This window comes from Electrophorus electricus, chromosome 25 (assembly GCF_013358815.1).
Source record: "Electrophorus electricus isolate fEleEle1 chromosome 25, fEleEle1.pri, whole genome shotgun sequence".
NCBI lineage: Eukaryota > Metazoa > Chordata > Actinopteri > Gymnotiformes > Gymnotidae > Electrophorus > Electrophorus electricus.
In genome coordinates this window covers 6165361-6186503 of record NC_049559.1, presented here as the reverse complement: position 1 = coordinate 6186503, position 21143 = coordinate 6165361, and the positions used below count along the sequence as shown (strand labels likewise).

The window sequence follows — 21143 nt, the reverse complement described above, 5'->3', positions numbered from 1 at the left end:
GTCCACAGCAGCCGAACTCAGTACGCGACGTGACCACGTGGTTTTGATCATCCAGCAACTCCTCTCGCGTCTCCCTCGCGCTCTCTCCGCCTGTGTCCGAACCCAGCACGCAGAAGCTGTTATATAGCTCTCTAAAAATAGCTCACCTTTCACTGCCATGTACGGCCTGATTGACAGCCGCCGCCAGCCAATCGCGCTCGGCTACTCACTCTGGCTCCTCCTTTTTCACCCATTTTAGCGCCGCCTTAATTGGACGCCGGTGAGATCATCAACCCTATTTACCTTACATGGTCACGCACGGAATTGATTGACAGCAGGCCACTCCCCCCCCGCGAGCCTGGGCTTCCTCTGCTCACTACACAGCTAGCCCATGCAAGTTGCCCTGCTGGAGCGCGGCGGTCACGAGAAAGGCTACCTGGATTTCTAGAGCAAACACAGCAATCTGGCGGCGCGTGTCTCGTCCCCGCGCATGCACCCCACTCCCGGGCTGAGGACCTGAGAGCGCGCAGCGGACAACGGGGATTGCAATTAAGTGACAAAATATTTTGCAAAAACAAACGACGACATTTTCTTTCTTTTTTTGCACGTCGCTCCGCTCTGAATATTTGTCTTCTCTCTGCGCAAACACTTCCCGGAGCGCGCCAGTCACGGATCGGAAGAGTTGGTGGGGTTCTCGTGCTTTTCTAACAGTGGGAGCTCCTTTTTTGGGTTTCCTGAGGAGCACAGCGACTTGTTTTCTTGCGAGCATCAAAATGGACGTGTTGGCGAATTACAGTATCTTTCAGGAACTTCAGCTCGTGCACGACACGGGCTACTTCTCCGCGATGCCATCGCTGGAGGAGAACTGGCAGCAGGTGAGCGCGCTGCGTTCGCGTGGTAGTCGTATAAAACAAACGCTTGGACGCTCGCACTTGCTCTTCTTTTTTTAGTCTGAACTTAACTTCCATGCCGGAACTGGCTACAAGCAGGCATTTGTTGGTAACGAGCGCTCAAGGACCCGAGCGCCACGCGGCTTTCTGTTTCCAAAATACAGCGCGCGTCTCTGGGTCTCAGGCTGGGTCGACGCTCGCGGGGCTTTTTTAAAATTATAGCAGTGTTGTCGGCACATAACGTTTCAGCTCTTTCACTCGTGCACCTTGCATTTCCAGGAAGCTTGAAAGAAGGCTAATCTTTGCGCCTTACCCTAGTTTTTAGACTAGACTGATGGTGTGTGTGTGTGTGTGTGTGTGTGTGTGTGTGTGTGTGTGTGTGTGTGTGTGTGTGTGGCTTATGGATTGTAATATAGTCCGTAGATAGCCCCTAAGAAGCAGACATGGCATTAAATATTGTTTCCGCAGCTGTTGTTACTTGCTGATTTCAGCCCAGCGGTATCAGGCGCAGCTCTCAGTTGGAGTGAATGTTATCTCTCCACCTCGAGGATGCGCGCGAGGTGGCACTAGTCGAATGGAAGCTGCTGTGGGTGCAGAATAGATAATATATATCAAATAAGTAGCGAAAGTTGCGTGGCACGGCGCGGCGGAGCGCCACATCGGTATTGACGTGTCGGCCGTTCATTCACATAGCGAGCCTGTCGGGCAATGTAAGCACAGTGGCACGCACATGGCCGAGGGAGCAGCTCCGACAGACCCACCAATGTGCATCATCATGTCTGGGCCACTAAAAATCATATTTGATCAAATTCTTGTCATTGTGTTCGTCGCATTTGCGGTTGTTTGCCATATTAATTAAGTTCAAGGCATACGTCTGCGTACTTATCTCTCTCTCGCTCTCTCTCTCTCTCGCTCTCTCTCTCTATATAATATCTCTCTCTCTATATATAATATCTCTCTCTCTCTCTATATATATATATATATAATATCTCTCTCTCTCTCTCTATATATATATATATATATATATATATATATATATATAATATCTCTCTCTCTCGCTCTCTCTCTCTCTCTCTCTATATATATATATATATAATATCTCTCTCTCTATATATATATAATATCTCTCTCTCTCTCTCTCTATATATATATATATATATATATATATATATATATATATATATATATATACATTAGAGAGAGAGAGAGAGTGTGTGTGCTGCACTTCTATTATTTAAATTCATGGTTGGGTTAACGCTGAACATGGAAGAGTGGGTATGGAGATACGCTCCTGCGCGCGCACGCACCGGGCTGGCACGAGCTCATTGCCATTCCATGTGCTCAACTGCGGGCAAAATGCAGCGCGTGCTTATTTATCGCTAGAGTGTGAATGTGAACAGTTCTAGGATTTCCACCTAAACCTACACGCGCACTCCCCGGTCCTCGTCCCGACTACACAGCGCAGCCCGACGCGTTTTGGCACGAGTTAAAGGACAGTTGTGGTCTGGGAGGATTCGTGCGGACCTTTTCCACAGTAATTAGCCAAGCACATTTCCAGTCCGGGCCCCCACACTGATCCTGGTCACCTCACAGCTTTGATGCATCAAACAATAGATGGTTTAATTAGACAGTGGCTTTTGGGGTGTGTGTGTGTGTGTGTTTTGAAGTCAATTAACTGTTCAAGCACATACGGGCTCAGTTTTTGCCTGCTGTGTTGCATCCATTTGAACATCAGGCCACTGATTTTGTGTGTGTGTGTGTGTGTGTGTGTGAGAGAGAGAGAGAGAGATAAATAGTACTTTCTCATGTTTTGTTTAATAAGATGGCTAAAGCTTGTCCACTATGCCTGCTGCTATACGCTGCCAGAGTTCAGAGAAGCAGAGCGAGGAGACTGAGTTTGTTGCAAACTGCCACGTTAAACCGCACTGAGGAATGTGTTTCATGGATGCTTTGGCCTCTGTTGTCACGTTTCCTCCGACGGGGGCCTGCTGGGAAGAGGGGCGGTGCGGAGGCGTGGCTTAAAAAGTCCAGTTTAATGGTGCGACAGCGGTGGGGGGGGGGGTCAGGCCTTGGACGGGAGGACAGGTGAATAAAAGAGGCTGCGCCGTCTACATCTGATGCTTTTACTGGCAGTGACGGTTTGATGGTGTAGCCCCAGATCCGCCTGGGGGACAAGACGGATGGAGGCACAGGTGAACGGGGCATGAATCAGACCGTAATGGACGTGATACGGGTGAAGTGAGTCCCTCCTCTCGATGGAGCGGGACGTGGAGCGCACGGGCGGTGGGAGTTCACCACCACCACCAAATCCCCCCCCCCATCGTCCTCGCTGCTTCCCAGAACAAAGACACCATCTCTCTCTGTCAGCGGGATGGTAGAGAAGAGAGTGAGGAGCTCGTGAAAAGCAGTGTCGAGCATAAATGCGGGACACCGGTGGCGCTTGTTTGTTTTTTTACCGAAGATGCTGGGTGCGATGCTGTTTCGGCGGTGACCCGTGAGGAAGGTTGGTTCAAAGAGTGGCTGTTTGTGCGGGGGTGGCCGGTTGTGTTGTCCTTTGCTCACCTCCCATAGCAGCAGTACCCGCAGAGATTCTGTGGGCTCCACACTGGAGGCGGTCGGAGCAGGTGGAGAACCCAAGGGAATTGGTATGCGGCGGTAAACAACACCATTAGGAGCAAACGAGGCAGCCGGGCCAATTAGTGTGGATCACCTGAGAGACTGATTGAGTGTGTGTGTGTGTTGTGTGTGAGGGTGAGGGAGGAGTGTTTGGTAATGTCCATTCTTCTGTACCCCTATGTTCCAGGGCACCACCTGCACGACTGCTTGGTCGTCTTCTTCAGGGGACCAACAATTTAAATTTTTTTTCCAGTGGCTGCCATGAAAATGGATCATTCTGTGTCTGTTCGCCACACCTGGCAGGCCTGTCTCTCAAATTTGCCTTCTTGTTTGTATTCACTGTTTTGGTTTAGAAAGTATCTGTTATGGAACAGCCAGAGATTTATTGAGTCCTCTTCGTCTGCGTTTTGCTTCAGAGGGCATTGTTTTTAAGCTTGGGGGCAAAGCCTTGTTGAAAGGCCCACCTCAAGACCCCCGTGGCACAGACGCCAGGAGAGTCGTTTCTCCCAAAACTCCCGGCGAAAGTGTGCCGACAGCCCGGAAACCTGTCGGCTCCTGTGTTTTGACCTCCTGTTCCATTAACACCTTTCACAGGCGTGCCATGCTGGGACGTGATCCGGCCCACAGAACTGAGCTCCATGTGGCAGTGAGCGGGCGGCGGGTCAGGTGACGCCCCCGCCCCCGGCCACCCGGAGCTGGGCCACAGGAAGCCGGCTGAGGTAAAAGCTGTGCCTGCTCTCATCTGGGGAGCGTCGCCTGTCCCAGAGTAGCAGCGTTTGACAAGATAATGAATCGCCCTGCATGCATATGCCGCACCGCAGTTTTTCACATTTCACAGCCCAGTAACTTTCAGAACGGCAGCGGGGGGGTGGGGGGGGGGGGTGTGCAAGAGTGCCTGATGCCATTAAAAATGGATTCTGATGGAGTTCAGCTACATCTTCTGTTTCTGAAGCCCCCAGAGCATCCCACCGCCCGGACAGCCGCTCCCAGCCGCTCCCAGCCCATCCCTTCCCAAGGCCCAGGCAGCAGCTCGCTTTAGAATTCCAGCCCTAGCTTTACCACACACCCCCGCCAGCCCCGTCGGGCTCGCTCCAGATTAAGGCGCTCCGCTTGCCCGCCGACGGAGCGCTGCGTTGCGCAACCCTCGGAGGAGAGCAGCTGGTTTCTCACGGAGCAGCCGCGGGGGGCGTGGGGAGCGCTTGGAGCCCCGTCTCTCGGCTGGCCGCCGGCCCACTCCGCCGCTGGAGAAGCTCCAGGATTCCAGACAGGCGGAGCTGGCGTGCTGCTGAGCTGCAGGGTCTGGGAGCAATCCGGCCTTTGCCGGGGACAGAAGACGGCTCTAATGTCCTGCGCGCCTCCACACCTCGGCATATAGGGGAGTGTGACAGCTCGCACGTGTCCGAGCTTTCATCACAAAGACAGCCACTGTATTGCCGTGAGCAGACAGGCCTGGGCGCCCGCTGACCTCCTGACCTCAGATGCCCTGGAGGACATGGATCATAAGCAGTGCAGTGGAGGATCATCGTTTTCTAGCTTTGTGAGAGCTAGTTTATTTCTGAGTTCTCTTAAAATCCACTTGCTTCTGTTTTGTTTTTGTTTTTTATTGTGTGTTTTTAATCAGAAAATCTTTCTGCTGTCATCTGGTTTCTTGGTCCTACAAATGCAGTAGATCTTTCAAGGACCAACACTGCCATCACACTATTCCGTGTGTTTCAGTATCAGGGGACTGTGGTGTGTGTCTTCTTTACTGCGGTAATATATGGCCTCTCTGTAAACACACGGAAAAGAAACTACACACGTCGAGCCAGAGAAACATTTCTTGTCAGATTCTGATTTGTGAGCTCAGCAGTTTTAATTGGTCCCACGTCGTCTCTCTTGTATCGGCTTGTCTGGTATCGGTTTAAACGGCCTACCAGGAATCCAGGAGTCAGACAGTGTTGAGTCACCCGTCGGGATTTATCGGCATGACATCATAAAGCTGAGCCACCGTGTGTGCCGAGCACTTCCTGTATGCTGCGAGCGCCACTGAGCAGACAGGACACCAGCAGCACAGGCAGGGCGGAGCCTGGCTTCTCTTCAGTGAGTCACAGGCTGGGATTACAAAACGCACACGGGCATTTACACCCCCCGCCTCGCTTCTTATTACGAGTCAGGTTTCAAATACTCGGTACAGTAGAGGGTACAGTACAGTCCCAGCTGATGCTAGGCTGGGACACTCTCTCTCTCTCTCTCTCTCTCTCGCTCTCTCTCTCTGAGATCTTACCAGAGTAGATCAGTCAGCCTCTAGCCAGCTGACAGTAATTAGACAGCAGGGCCTTTTATGTGCAGGGCGGAACCAGGTCTCTTGAAGTGGGGGCGGGGCGGGGAGGGGGGGCTTTTACTTGCACTTGGGCATGTTGTTTTCGAACAAGAGCACTGCTTACACACACTATTCCTTACACAAGTGTGTGTGTGTGTGTGTGTGTGTGTGTTGACTTTAACTCAAACTTGCAAAAATAAATAAATAAATAAATCTCTGTAAATAACCAGCTGCACCAAAAGAATGAGCAACTTCAGATTGAATTAGCTGAGGAAATCCATTCAGTCGGGAACATCAGCATATATTGCTCTGAGTTATAATTTGGTCCTTCGAACTGTTATTCCAGCAGTGTGAAATTGCTTCCACGATATTGTGTGCGTTGGAAGCGGACACTGAGACCTCAGCTATTGCAAGAACTGATTGAAAGCTGTTTACCAAATATCTGTTGCCATGAAATTTGGCAATTGCTCTATAATTTATTCAGTCTGCTAGCAGTAGATCAAAGTAGGCGTCAAATTGGCAGCGTGTAGGTGTCCATGCAGTGAGGTTTGGTGAAATGAGAAACTGAAAGGATAATTGGCATTTCTAACGTAGAACGGACACAAAACAACCATTAGGAGGTTTTTTGCATACTGGTAAAGGAATTGGCCCCGGACAGTGTATTTCGAGGGACTCTGTAACAGAATGTGACCGTTTAACACCATTTAAAGTCAAATGCAGGTTTTACACCGATTGTCTTGAGCGATGATCATTTAAAATAAATGCATAATCGCAGTGACTGGGTTCCTCTGTGTCGAGCATTTGCAAGAAAAAGCATCGTACCCCAGAACCTACCGGTGTGTTAGAAGGCAAAACATTACCATATAAACGCTAGCCGCTACTGCGCACGCCAGGATTTGAATCATGGCTTCAGTCGGATAACGTCAACAGTTTCGCATTGCTACACCGGTCAGGAAAATCATTCCTATCGCACGACTGTTGCTCACTAGAGGAATCGCAGATAAATCCGTCCGGAGGCAGCACGGACGTTTGTCCTGGCTGGAGCGGGTACAGCCGGAACAATAAAAGAGACCAGAAGAGCTAAAGCAGAGTGTGTGCGGTGAACATCACTCCTAGGAGAGACACGCGTGCCCGGTCCGCGCCGTTGGCCGGTTGGCGCAGGGCCTTGCTTCTACGTGACGGTTTAGTGATCGAGACGAGTCAGATGTGTGCAACACGCAGGAATTCGCTCACCTGCGCGGGAGACGCCTCCCGGCGAATACGAGGGCCGAGGGGTCAGACTCCCCCAGCGGTTAGACGATCACTGACATTCATCGTCCTGACTCCAGTCATTCGGTCCTCTGCTGGAGGGCACCGGTCGCCCATTCTGGTCTTGCCCGTCCGAGCGCTAACGGACACGGCTTGTTATCGAGGAATTTCGGGAGCTTTTTCAAGGGACTGCGGTGGAGAAGGGCAGTTAATGGTGGGGTTGTGGGGGTGGGTGGCAGGATCATTTGTCTGCCCTCTTCTCAAGTGTCTGTTAGGAGCAGTAAAGGGGTGGGGTGGGGTGGGATAGGGAGAAATAGACAGAGAAAGATGAGAATGCAGAATGCATCTTTATGCATGAGGCCCGACGTCCTCTCAGCCCGTGGAGAGGCAGCTTAGCCTCTCAAGAGCTTGATTAACAGCCTGGTAGGAACCAGCCATTTTTCCCTCAGTACAAGTGCCCACACACATTGTTTCTCTCTCTCTCTCTCTCTCGCTCGCTCGCACAAACGTACACACACAAGTACACTCCGACCGACTGACAGTGTGATGGCATATTTTTGCCTCTTTTGCTTCTCTTTTAATGATAGCAAAATTCACACAGGAGCAGAAGCTTTCCAGACATTTTAGTGAAGCGCTTTGCATTTTAAACGGCATTTCCCTCCGACACAATCTCTGCTCTTCCATGTCTCTCTGTATCCCAGCCCCAGTGTGTTTAACACAGACCAGGAGAGTGCAGCTGGTGAATAATAGATAATGATATTCTTGGCATTCCTAACCACCTATAAGTAGCACTGCAGACTGTCAAAACAGTGAAAGAGAGAGGGAGACAGACAGAGAGAGAGAGAGAGGAGTCATGTGAAGAAGTGAAGGGCACCTCAGCATGGAGGAAAGAGCTTATGTTTATTCAACTGCGTCGGAGGCTGGGGGGGGTGAGTCGGGTGCCTCCCACACTGCTTGCCTCGTTTCGCTCCCGGTTTAACCTGCTGGAAATTCCCTCCTCTCTTCCAGCTCCTGTCTGCATTCCAGACACAAGTGCGCGGAGGGCCAAGCAGAGGTTGTTCTCACATTCTCAACGGCCGGGGGCGAGGAGGGCTCGTCGGCCAGCTCGCAGACGACGGTGCTGCAGGCAAAGCGCTCGTCCCGCGGCTCTGTTTCGGAGGCGACACCGTGCTTTTGTTTGGCAAAAATCGCGTCTGAAAGGAGTTTTGCGGTGAGCGCTCCTGTGAGAGGGACCTTCCAGAGAGGGAGGGAAAAAAACATGAGTTGCGTAAAGAGAAATGCACAGATGAATTATGACCACCGACATCAGACCATGAAAACAAAGCCTGAAGGCCTTTGTGAATGTGTGTGTGTGTGTGTGTGTGTGTGTGTGTGTGTGTGTAAGACAGCTCTGGTCTCGATCACTAAACGCCTGTTTGGCCACCAGGCAGGAGCAGTGAGCTCATCTGTTTGTTTTGGTAGCAGTGAAGTACAGTGCATCGGCAGCAGATGCACTACGGCTACGGCCCGCGTGCTCGCACACACGCGCACATACGCACACAAACACACTCGAGGGACAACAGGTACTTTTCCATGGAGGAGGAACGTGCCTTTGGGTGCCTCCTGTGTCCTGATATAGACCATGAAAGAGAGACCAAACGTAAGGCCAACCAAACATGAATGCTGTGAGTGGGGCCTGCAGCCTGTTTGTTGATTTTGTGCAGTGGGGAAATGTTCTCATGCTGGAGTTTGAGTGTGTGTGTGTGTGTGTGTGTGTGTGTGTGTGTGTGTGTGTGTGTGTGTGTGTGTGTGTGTGTGTGTGGGCGGGGGGTGGGACATGAGGGAAATGTTCTTATCCTGGAGTGTGTGTGGGGGGGGGGGTGACATGAGGGAAATGTTCTCATCCTGGATTTTTTTGGGGGGGGTAACATGGAGAAATGTCCTCAGCCTGGAACATTAGATTTAAGACAGTGGTAAGACATAACAAAATAATGGTGGCATTTCCCCAGGTTTGAAGAGCTGCAGTGGTTGAGGTTTTGCTTGTGCGTGTGTGTGTGTGTGTGTGTGTGTGTGTGTGTGTGTTTGCATATGCTCTGTGTCTATGTCTCCACTAGCTGTTGATCTGGCTGTTTTCCAGACTCCCATTGTGTTGGAGCTGGGTTGCGCTTGGCTTGCTCATTTCTGCTTTTCTATCCCCCCCCCTCCCGCTTCGCCCCTTGCAGAGTGGCCAGCCTAACAGCCCTGTCCACTGAAGGGCTAGAGAGAAAATAAAAAGGGCAGCTGCCCCCTTGGCACCAGGCATCCCTAGCAGGGCGCTACGCTGCCCTAATGAGCTGAGAACGTCCTACACGAGCAGCTTTTTATACCTGTGCAGCAGAGACGCAGCCGTGAGCACGGGTCTAGAGGCGGGACTTCCCCGTCCGAGCGCACACTCCCAGGTTCTGTTCGTGGCGTTCAGCGGTGAATCGTTGCGTTCTACTACCCAGTCCTGCACAGGAAACTGAAGCTTTATTAATGCTGAGGCTACAGAGGCGCCCCCCCCCCCCCCCCTTTACATACACACACTCACAATCTGGTCCCCCCACAGATTCTGTCTCTGTTTCACCCCGCAACATGGACAGCTGCCAAGCTCCGCCCCATTTATCATCCCAGCAGCCCTGCGTTTCACCATCGCCGTGGTTACAGCCTCTGGCAATGGCCACGATGCCAGGCGTGGGTGCCACTTTTTGTGTGTGTGTGTGTGTGTGTGTGTGTGTGTACGCGTGCGTGCGTATGCTCTTTATTTGAAGTGCTCCCTTGCTTATCGTGTTGTGGGTTGCGGCAGGTGGCATACTGTATGCCCGATATAGCTCAGGCCGTGGGTGCGCCAGGCGACGTGCCGCTCCGCTGTGCACCCCACCTGTTCCCCTCTGCTGGCATGATCCACTTTTCCAGCGAAAAAAAAAAAAAAAAAAAAAAAAGACAAACGAGGTGCTCCGCGTTCTCCGCCGTGACCTCATATCCGGATTAAAGAGCGGGCGCCTGCCAGAAGATTCTTCCTCCTCGACATTAACGTCCCACAGATGGGCCATTCATAACAGACACGCAGCGTGCAGAAGGGAAGAACCGTGTTCAACCTAAACCATAAAAATTGATGAAAAGTCCTTTAGTTTCTTTTCCACTTAACAAATTAAAGATTCCTTTAAAAATGTTAAAAAAAAAAAAAAAAAAAAAAAAGGGGGTCACGGGAGACATTTAGGCAGTAACGGGAGCTGAATGCTGGAGTTTTGGAGCTACAGGGCCTAACCCTGATAGAAGCTCCCAAGACAGTCACCAGAGTGCAGGGTGGTTGTCACCGCCCCGCTGTCAGGTGGGGGGGGAGGGTGAGGAGAAGGCGACCACGCGAGTGTGTTCCGCTCAGCCGTCAGGGTTTTGCGTACGGCGCCGTTAAGTGGGTCGCGCACGGCGTCTCGTCGACCTTGGGAATCTGTCCCGCTCGTCGAGACGCTCAGCCGCTCCCCTCTGCCGCGCGCAAGCCGTGCCACGGCTCGTTTTTCGGGGGGCGGGAGGCGCCCACCCAGCTCCTCGTACGGCTCACGCACACCGATTTGGGATTCATTTGCAAGAGCGTCTGGTGACGTGTTAGCGAGCTCCTTTTTAGCGCTGCACTCCGCCTATCCAGGAGACGTGTGCCGGTGCTCGGACCATCTGGTGGAATGGCTTTAGAAACGGGACAAAAAGGTAATTATGATCTGGAAGGTAGCAGCGGAGGCGCGCGGAGTCTGTCTCCTTCGAAAGGGAGGATGAGCCGTTGCCGAGCTATGTGGGTCGCCCGCTATTTTAATCGGCAGCGTTGCCGGGAATACCTGAGGGAATGGGCAGGCTTTGTCGGAATGGGGGCTGCCGGTGTGCGACTGCCAGTGCGTGTCTGGCTGTTTGTGTGTGCATGTATACATGCGTGCGTGCATGTGTGTGTGTTTGTAAGCTTAAGTGTGCATACACATGTGTGTGAGTCATAAGCATAGTCCAGAAAAGTTTTAGCAGGTCTGTGTGTGTGTGAACGAGAAAACGAAGACCGAGCCTGCTGTACTCCCTCTCGGCTTCAAGCAAGGCCTGCTTCTCCAGCATGCTCGCGCTCTCTCTCTCTCTCTTTCTCTTCACAGACAGGTCAACAGCTTCATTTTCCGTGGAGAGTGCCAGTGACTCATCTCCACTCTTCAGTACTGAGAATGAGATCACTAGCTCTAACAAAGACTAAAGGACTTAAATGGTTCTCTCCCACTGTCCAACCACACTGTACATTCTTGTGTAAAAAAAAAGAGAGAGAGAGAAAGAAAGAGGGGCAGAGATGAGGTACTGCCTCTGACTAGTTCTGGTTAAAATTCTTCCTAGCAACCATGTCGTCACCGGAGCCTCCGTGACCTTGTGGTGGATTGGGGAGAAGCTCGGGGGGAGTGGGAGATTGAGGAGTAGAGCAGGACTACAGAATAAGCGCCCCCCCCCCCCGCGGTGCAGACAGGTGTGACAGCAGCAGGGTGCACCTGCCCAACCAGCCTGCCCTGACGGGGGCCACAGCAGGTGGGGCGCTCGGGCTGAGCGCGCCACCACCGGACAGGCGCAAAGCGGAGTTCCGCACGGCCGGCCGCCTCCCGCGGCACGCGCTCGGCAAAGGTCTGCCTTTCCACGGCTGCTGTCGTAGTCAGGAATTAATGGAGTGCAAAGGCATTCATCACGTCCCAGTTAGGTCCCCCCAGTTTTTATGTCACCGTAGCGGCCATGTTGGACACTGGTAATTGGGTTCAAAGTGCCATCGCTGTAAAAGGCTGCGTGGGAGCGAGTCCGAAGCACCGGGGGCGGGGCCCTCGTGTTTGGGGTGGGGGAGGGGCGGGGGGGGTGAAGGATGAGGTCATGCTTTCATCGAGAGGCTGCCGGAGAGATTTGGGTAGGTGGCTTTGTGTGCGCGCACTGATGCGTGACCGACGGATGCTGAGGGAGAGGGAAAATGACAAACAACGCTTTATTTCCAACTGAACGCGGTAAAAACCAAAAATACAAGTTGCTAAGTCTCTGAGAAAAACTGTGTGTGTGTGTGTGTGTTTGGATCAGGTAGGCTGTGAAAGCGCCATTGTTTCAGAAGCAGCCATGCACATGCGTTTCACCCACACTTCAGGCATCACCCAAAAACAATGGCTTTGTCATCCTGCATTGTAGTGATTGCTTCTGTTTTGTTGGGTTGTTTTTTTTTTTGCTTGTTTTGTTTTGTTTTTACCAGAGGAGCGTTTTATGTGTGATTTTGTGATGGCTACTCTGCCCCCCCCCCCAGTCACCGGCGCTCCCTCTCAGTGCCGACTACCTGAATGGCAGGGCATTGTGTCTGCTGTTTGCCAGACGAGATAGGCTGATACCCACAGACGAAAAGGAAGCACGCATAGATTGAGACATCAGCACACGGCCTTCCTCACGCAGCACCCAGGAGATGTCCGTGATGCGTGTTCGTTTCTTCACACAGGTTTTAGGCTTTGCGAGTTCTAGGTCACACATACTCCAATATTCCTGTCTGACATTTTATCCATGCGTTGTAGTGGCTTAGTCAGCGCGATTAGATCTAAATTTTAGAAGGTGATCTGAGAAATTGACTTCACCGTTTCTTTTTAGCTGTCAAAACATGATTACGTAGCCCAATTCTCACTCTGTATGACAGACAACAGCCTTGCTAATATTTCACCAAATCGCCTCCTAACAGCAGGCGGTCGGGTGCTTTTATTTTGGTTTTTTTTTTGTAAATAGCCCCTGCGCCCGGCTTTCAAGGGCTCAATTTATCCTAAAGTGCCCGTGTTTACCTAGTCTTTGACGTAAGCACTGGGGGGGAACTAGAGCCCAGGAAAGAGCAAAGGAGTTTGTTGTCCCGTAAAACACAGGCTGGGCCTGTGCTTGGTAATTACCACTCTGCAAGATAATTATAAAGGGGACAGACTCGGGGAGGAAAAAGCCATCTACGTGCTCTTAAGCGAGCAACAGCAATTAACTGGGTTGCCTAACCTGGTGCCGGGAAATCGGGTTGGGCCGGCACGGCGTGTGGTTATCATACAGAACAGACCCTGCCAGTCCTCTCGTATCTTTCAGAGGTGGGCACCTGAATGGGGGCCCACACCACTTCGTTAAATCTTTTTTTTTTTAAGCGGCTTTGTGAAATCGCTGCGCTCCGTTTTTGTTTTGGAGCCCTTCGCGCGTGAAAAATCCCGGCGGCTCAAAAGGCCAGGGTGAATGCGGGCCTGGAACGTGTGTGTGTGTGTGTGTGTGTGTGTGTGTGTGTGTGTGTGTGTGTGAGAACTGCTTTTGTCCAATCACTACTAGCTTATCCGGTCACATGCTGACTGAACATGGTGATGTAGTTGTCTGTGCCTGTCTCAACCCTACTTGGCCACACTGATCCACAGTGACCTTTCCCCGGAATGTGGCCGGTGGGGTTTTTTGTGCGTGTTCATTCATGTCTCTCGGATTGCAGCCAGGGCTCGGAGACTGAGGAGCGTTGCGTAACCTTGTTTTCCAGGTTCCGAGTCCAGGCACGAATGCGATATCTGCGGGCATGGACCCCTACATCCTACCTGTGCAATTTCCTGTCCCATTTCCTGCTCGCCGGGCCAGACTGAGTCACAGAGTCCTTTAGTCACATGGGACAGGAAACAAGCTCAGATGCATGGAATGTGCTTCCTCTTTTCTAGGCCCTCCTCGCTGGTGCTGTCATACCGCACTCGCTCGGCTGGTCGCATCCTGTGGTTGGGCACGGAGGATCAGCCGAAGTTATATTTAGCCCAAGGCGACACAAATGACCGGCGTGATTGCATCAGTTTTAGCGCTTCACGCTTCAGTCCGGGTGAGATCATCTCTGGGGAGTGCACGACACACAGAAAGCCTTTATTGTTCTCCTTCTTGCGGTTAACTCTGAGCTGCACAGAAGTGCCAGACAAGGGTATCTGAGAAGTCTGGTTCAGTGGCTGTTGAGTAAGGCCTGTTCCCTCAGTTCTACCCAGCGCCTCGGCACTGGATGTGCAGTCCCCATGGGTTCACGACACACGGGCCATTGTGCTCGACTTTGGCAGGAAAGAAGAGGCAGAAATCCCTGACTCGCGGGGCCCGTAAAGGGAACAGGGTACAGGGGCTTCTGCCAGAGCTTTGCAGGGCAGGAAGCCGGGAGGGGGGGGACGGACACAGCGACCCAGTGTCTCTGGTAACCGAGAGTCGCTCGCATCGCAGTGACATAACTCCGAATGAGGGAATGCAACCCTCCCCCCAAGCCTTGGTAATTTTAGCCTCTCTCTGTGCTTCGCGCTTGTAACGCAGAAAGTGCAAAAGTAAAGAGGTGTTTATTGGACAGAAGCCCAGAACCAATGGAAGAGCTGCTGCCTTCAGCGTGAGGGATGGCAAACAGATGCAGCGGAGAGACTCGGTAACGTTCAAAAAGAAAAGAAACGGCAGCTCTGGGAAAGGAAGTGTTTGCTACTTCCTGTGTGGCATAGTTGTCTGCTGAGAGGTCGGCTGAGGTTGCAGCTTTACAGAAATGTCTTGCTAAGCCATTTACACATGCAATCACTGGAAACGGACGATGCAACACCTCTCTGTTTCGGGTGGATGTTTCTATAATGTGTTTCCTATTCGGCATTGATGCGACTCTGCGACTCCTGGCATTAATGGCACACTGTCCCTAAGCCCGGCTGGTACGTAAACAAGCTCTAATGTCTCTCCTGAATAAAGAACCGAGCCAGACCTCAAAGCAGTGCTGTGGTGGAAAGCGACTTCCCCCAAAAGTACCGGGTCCTACGGTCGCATCTCTTGCCTGCGAGTTCTCGTGTAACGGGGAGCTCTTGTGCTGCGCCGAGGGCCATGCGTCTCGCGAGACAAAAAGGGCCCCTGGGCAGAGCCCCGCCTCCCGGTCTGCCTTTGTTGCCGTCTCTTTGTCTCACCACACTCGTCCCTCTTGTTCCCTTTTGTCTTCCGGTCTTGTATTCCCCACCCGAGAGCCAATCTCTTTGCATTGAGTAATGAAGATTAGCCTACTGTGTGGCACGACAGGATGCCCCACCCCCGCCTCTCTCTCTCTCTCACACCCTCACTCACTCACACACACATGCCAGTATCCCTTACTTAGTCTCCCCAATCTTATAACAAGCTGTTAACCCCATTTAAAAGTGTCCCCTTTCAATCAGCCTGTGGTGGGGGGAATAAGCCCGCTTGAGTGATTTAATGTAAATCGCTGTGTCCTGATTAGATTACCCCCCGGTGCCGCCAGCCGGCGGGCAGCCATTACCCGACCTGTACATAGATAAACAGCGGCTCGATCCCCAAATCCAGTTAGAGGAAGACGGGGATCCATTCACCGGGGCTCAGCCCCGATCCGCCCGGCCCGTTCCCTCACTGTCTGTGTTGGTGGGATAATCCCGCATTTGGCTGTTGTGCCACGGGCCAGATCTCCTCCTCCTGGTGCCTGCACCATTCCATCCCACATGGATCGCTGCTGTGTTGTCTGCATGGCTTCTGTCCCTAGAGCACAGAACTGGCATTTATGACACTCTGGCTATGGTGAATTGGTGTATTTGCATTTATAATCCACTGCTGTCACACTTGCAGCGGTTATCACAGTTTCATAAACAGTTTTTCTTCCTCGCCGCTTTGATTCGCAGGTCATTATGCTAATTCTTCGCTAATTTCTTTGCTAATTCTGTCTGCGGGCTGAAAGGGTGGAATCTGATCAAAAGCTCAAACAAAAAGTGGTCCTGTTTGAATGGTGCCTAAGAAACCTTGAAATGTTTGAGCTAGTGTGTGTGTGTGACACAGTGACATTTATTCCTCTCTCAAGCCCTCCACTGTTACACACGGAAATTCGCGTCCCCTTTTCCCCAAGACCGGCTCATCTGTGGCCTTCCCCCTGCTCTGCCAGCCAAAAGTCACGTTTGTTGGCGCGACCCGTGTCAGACGCGCTCAAGGGCTGTCATCTCTTCCGCAAACATTTGCTGATAAAGCAAAGGGGGACAGCGTGTCGTACTTTTCTCGTCTCTCACAACCGCTTTGTCCGCTGCGTGACCTCCGCCGCACACATTTGGCATCATTCTGACAGCCAAACCAGTGGTTATCTACACAGAAATAGCAGTCAGTGGCCGCACACAAGTGCGCCCAAAGGCTGATTGGCACACGGGCCTCCTCCTCCTCTAAATGGACGTATTCATTAACTGCAGCTGCACAATGTCGACCCTAAAGTCTCCTTGTGTATCTGGATACAGATGGAGAGGTTGGCAGACACCAGTCTACAGTGGCATTGCCAAATAAACAAAGGTGTCCCTTAGAAAACCCATCACTACCCAATGTCTTTTTACTTAAGCTATAAGGCGTCAGAGTTGTGATGAACGGTGCCTACCCTGCCCAAGCAGGGATGACGATATTAAACTGACTGAGGTGTAGTGAATCTACAGCATCGGTCAAATCAGATTTCAGCTCCTAACTTGGTTCATCGGCTCTGCCGCTGCAGGCCTGTAAACGGTGAGTGTAATCGCTCCTCTACAGACTGTCCACTGACCACGAGTTGGACAGCAGTCTCGTATCAAACCACCGACTCTCCCTCTGCACTCGGTCTGTGCTGTGAGAGTGGGGTTAGCACTGGGCAACACCCAACTGGTCGAGATCTGTGGCACGCAGTTCTTTGCTCAGTTCCTGAAGTGAGAGCTCTCGGTCATAAGCGGAACAGTCCACTAGGTCTGTTCTAGCATGACCGCACGCATTGGCAGTAATCCCTACCACCAAGGGTGTGCGGTCCAGATAACACCCGCCAACTGCCAAACGCGGCGACCACCGGTTCTCATTACACTTACGGGCACTGAGCGTACGCGGAGAAATGGGCCGTGTCTACAGAGAAATAAGGCTTAATGAAGTCCTTCCAGTGTTGTTTACGGTCTTTTCGGCCAACGCGTCTGCGTTTTAGAGCCGAGGCGAGACATTTTATCTCCTTAGGTGGCAATCTTCAGCCAGCCTCTGAAGAGCACGCGTCGTAATAAACCTCTCGCGGCTAGAACGTGAACCTGAACACTGGCTCTAATCTCCTGTCAGGGGCCGTCAGCATGCATCAGCTCACGCACAACTTCTGCACCTTCGTCCAATGAACGTTTCCCCATCTCTTCACTTCCATTCAGGCTGAAAGGCTTTGACAGAGGACGATTTCTAAAGATATTACTCTTTCACCACAGATTGTTTGATGGCACCCATCCATAACCTTGAAGGAATCGTAACTGGACACTCAATATAACGTAACCGAATAAGACAACCGCTCGGCGCCTTGTGTATTTTATCCGTGACTGAAATACTGCTTCCTAAGTGAATGTGCCACAGTTCTGGTCTTCAGGTGATCTTAAGAACAGGAAGAGTGGCCGTTGCAGTAAAAGACGACGTCAGGTCAGTAGCAGAATGTGTGTTTAGCTTTAGCCAATGGCAGAAGGTTGGGAAGACTGTTATTAAGTTTGAATATGTGAAGATTTCCCAGTTTTGGCTTTAGTACAACGGCGTGACAGATCCTAGCATTACCCTGCGCGGGTTCCGGTTGTGCCAAAGAGCCAAAAAAGAGAAAGGAAAAAGTTCGCAAACAAAGACCAATTCCGAGACGTCTCTTAACAACGTTTCACAATTTGAAACCTAGCGGTGTAGCTGCCATGGAAACAGCTGCAGGAGCCGTCAGGTTCAGCTCTGGCAGAGCTGTCTGTTTCCACTCGTGTGCCAGAGGAGCTGGGCTTCCGTCAGCAGCTGGAGAGGAGGGAACACGGGCGCTCGGCGTTCCCCGCATTCCACGCAGGCGGCAGCACGACGGCACACAGCGATGGACAAGGGCGCAATTAAATAACAAATTTGTTGCGAAGCGGCAAATCGTATTACGCAATTGAATTACGTGTGCGATTAGCTTCGCGGACGAGGCGAGACGCTGATGCGGAGGAATACGTGTGTCGAGTCAACCAAGGTGCTGGACCCAAAGCCAAGGGCGCCTTTCACAGAGACTGCTGAGAAGGGTCATGTTCACTGGGTTTAGGAGAAACTCTGCCAGCCCGGCCCAGCCTTGAGATGTTGATTCATCTCTCGGCGACGTCTCGGCCCCTGTGGGGTGCAAACGGCAATCAGGCATTAAAAAATGTAAGTTATAAAAGAAACGTCAGGAAAATGACAGCAAATATTATCTTAATTTGCTTTAGACTATCAAAGATTATACACCTGATACAGTAAATTAATGTGTCAAGCAGACTGATTGCTCATAGATTTGACCACCATCTGTTCGGTCTGACCAGAAATTCAATTAGAGTTTCTATATGAGATTCAGAACAGAGTCCATGTTTCATAGATTTCATTTTGACTTTCTACTTCTGTCAGACCTGCTGTCGGAAGAAGTGCGTCTCAAGAAAAAGAGACCTCCTCTTAGGCTGTTGGTACAGGGCCAGCGGTTCAATTACCGTAAGTACATATTTGACCAAGGTTAAACTGGGTACACAGGTACTCCAGGCATTATGGTTGAAACTGGGGCCAGCGTCTTCATATTAAGCATGTTAGTCATTACGTAACTGACGACTCAGACACACACACTCACAGGTCTGGCAGCCAGACAGCATTGCGTACGGGGGGGGGGGGGATAAAAACCTTGTGGAGAACACGAGACCTGCTGCATGTAAGCCTCTTGGCTGTGGTGACTAATGCATGGTGGGTATTGACTTTCTGCAGAGCCTCTGTTGTCTTCTGTGCTCAATAATGTTAACCAAAAAAAAAAAAAAAGACAAACTCAAGAGTCGGTGGAGTTACAAAGGTACAATAGATCACCCAGGAGAAGGACATTTGATTCATATTTTACACTTAGGATATCCTTTATTCATGTATTAAGTGCAATATGCACATGTGCTAGTTCACTGCACTGTCCGACGTGCATAAACGTAGCAGACTAACAAATATTAGGGCATTTGATCACAAGTCTGAACATTTCAAGGTCGCAGTCTTCAGCAGCGCGAACTCTCTGGAACTTGCTTTTCAGTCTGCTTCCCGGCTCACGCGCAGTAAGAGTTGCTGTTGCAGATAAACACAAGGGATTTAACTATCGCCTGGTATCCAGGCAACCACAACAATAATGAAACGCATATGTAAATGTGGGACGAGAGCGCCATGACGTCCCACCCCCACCCCCCACCCCCCACCGCCTTTTTCGAAGAAATCAGGTGCAGAGGTTCCACTGGTGGAGACACACTGAAAAAAACTGGCACATAGAATACTGAGGCACCAGGGCAGTAAGAGCCTGGGGGCTGTCTGCAGTCTGCCATCAGTCACCATGTGCCTGGGCCAGCCAACTTGCTAATAGGGTATCTGTCCTCTGTGAGCAATTGGTCTTTTATTTCTGTGCTCCACACTCTCAATGGCCTAAACTCCCAGCTGTGAGGTTCAGACGCGGCTTCTGTCCTGCGTTAACCCCTCCGTGTCCACGGAGGACGCCCGATGCGTTCTGTTTTTCACGATTCGTTCAGCCCTCCCTCGTTCAGACCAGCCCCTTTTTAACTCCGGCTCCATCGCTGCGTGGCTTTTCGCGACTAAGAACGCACCCGGTTCCATGTGACGCGTTCCGGCTTCGTTTTAAGCTCGGCACTGCAGGAAAAAGATCCGTGTCAGACACTCATTAGCACCTTGTCCAAGAGGGCCCAGTGGAAAGAGGCAGGGCCCTTATCAGCCCTAACCGGTGTAGTTTTACAGAGTTCTAGAAACATGTCCTCTCATTTAAAAAAGGTTCTAGAGTAAGAAATATGGACTACTGTTTGCATTTGCATGGTTTAGCTACTGAACGAACCCACAACAATCAGCAGATCTTTTATTTTTATTTATTTATTTATTTATTTTCCTTCCCTGCTGTAGCCAAATGCCACATGTCATAGAGCAAGGGCCAAGAATTGACAAAAGACCCAGCGAGCGTGCGCGCCACCACTGTATCGGTGGCCAAGGGCCAAAGGAAATGGGATTAAATTATCCACCCAAATTAAAAGGGCATATCTGTCCTGTCCCTGCTAACAGCTGCTAGCACTTTTCTTCTTCATGGATCTCCTCCATTCATTAGTTTTACAACCTGTGTTTATTAAGCTGGAGTGGGGTAGAAGAGAGGGTGTGGGTGGTAACAGGGGTGTGTGTGTGTGTGTGTGTGTGTGTGTGTGTGTTAAGCCATAGAAGCTGACTACTGTAGGGCTACTGTATTGGGGGGGGGGGGGGGGTCAGGGGGCAGGTGCAAGACTGGAGAGCACTTACACAGCAGGACAGTCTGAGTGGACCCACTCCATCACAAGGCCGCTCATTAAAATTTCATCGGAGGAGGCCCGTGAGGATGGAGGCTGTAGCCTCCAGAATGCGCTCACGTGTCGCGGTTCGTCGCGGCACGGGCTCTGCTCAGGTTTGCAGCCTTTGGTCCGGGGGTCTGACGAGAACAGATGTCGGCTCGCCGAGCCGCTCGTGGTTCGAATGTCATGGCTCACCAATAACGACAGCTTGTGGGAAGGATCTGCCGACCACTTTCGGATGAGAGCGAGTCCTCTGGCCTCACAACAATGTGCTGAAGTCCCCTTTGAGAGACAGAGCTTCTGACATGGCGAGGCTTTCATTTGGACGGCTTTCTTTGATGGTGAGCATCGCAAGCAAGATCAAAGGGAATTGCTCTGGCTACCGTGCGGCACACCAAGCTGATACATGTTGACTTTTCACATAAGTGCCTTTCTATTTACTGTCCATTAACTGTTTTATTGAGACACTTTTTCATGCTTTTGTCAGGTCTTTTGATAGGAAATCCGCCTGTTAGATACTCCAGTTCATTGGTTTTATGACCACTTTTCAATTGGCCACACACACACACACACACACACACACACACACACCCACACAAACACCCACTTGCCAAAATAAATACATAAACATGCACACACACACACAAACACGCAGTAAATCACAAAGTGTGCACTGCCTCATGCTGTAACCGTATCCTCTAAATGTCAGGGACCCTGGTGATTCGATGGGGTGGGGATAAGCAGACGACTGCGTGCGTGTGTTATCCTGTTATCCTGGAGTGGGCAGCCCCTCGTCAGCCACCCCGGTGTTGCTCCTGGCCACAGTCT

The 21143-nt window shown here is 51.3% G+C and overlaps 1 protein-coding gene across 1 annotated transcript in view; it reads left to right on the top strand.

Moving 5' to 3' along the window:
- The first annotated feature begins 353 nt into the window (after positions 1-353).
- klf7b (Kruppel-like factor 7b) overlaps positions 354-21143 on the top strand; it is a 33761-nt gene continuing 12971 nt past the window's right edge. The window contains exon 1 of the mRNA XM_027032646.2: positions 354-854. Within this exon, the coding sequence (XP_026888447.2) occupies positions 753-854 (102 nt within the window). The 5' untranslated portion in view covers positions 354-752. The remainder of the gene's footprint in view (positions 855-21143) is intronic.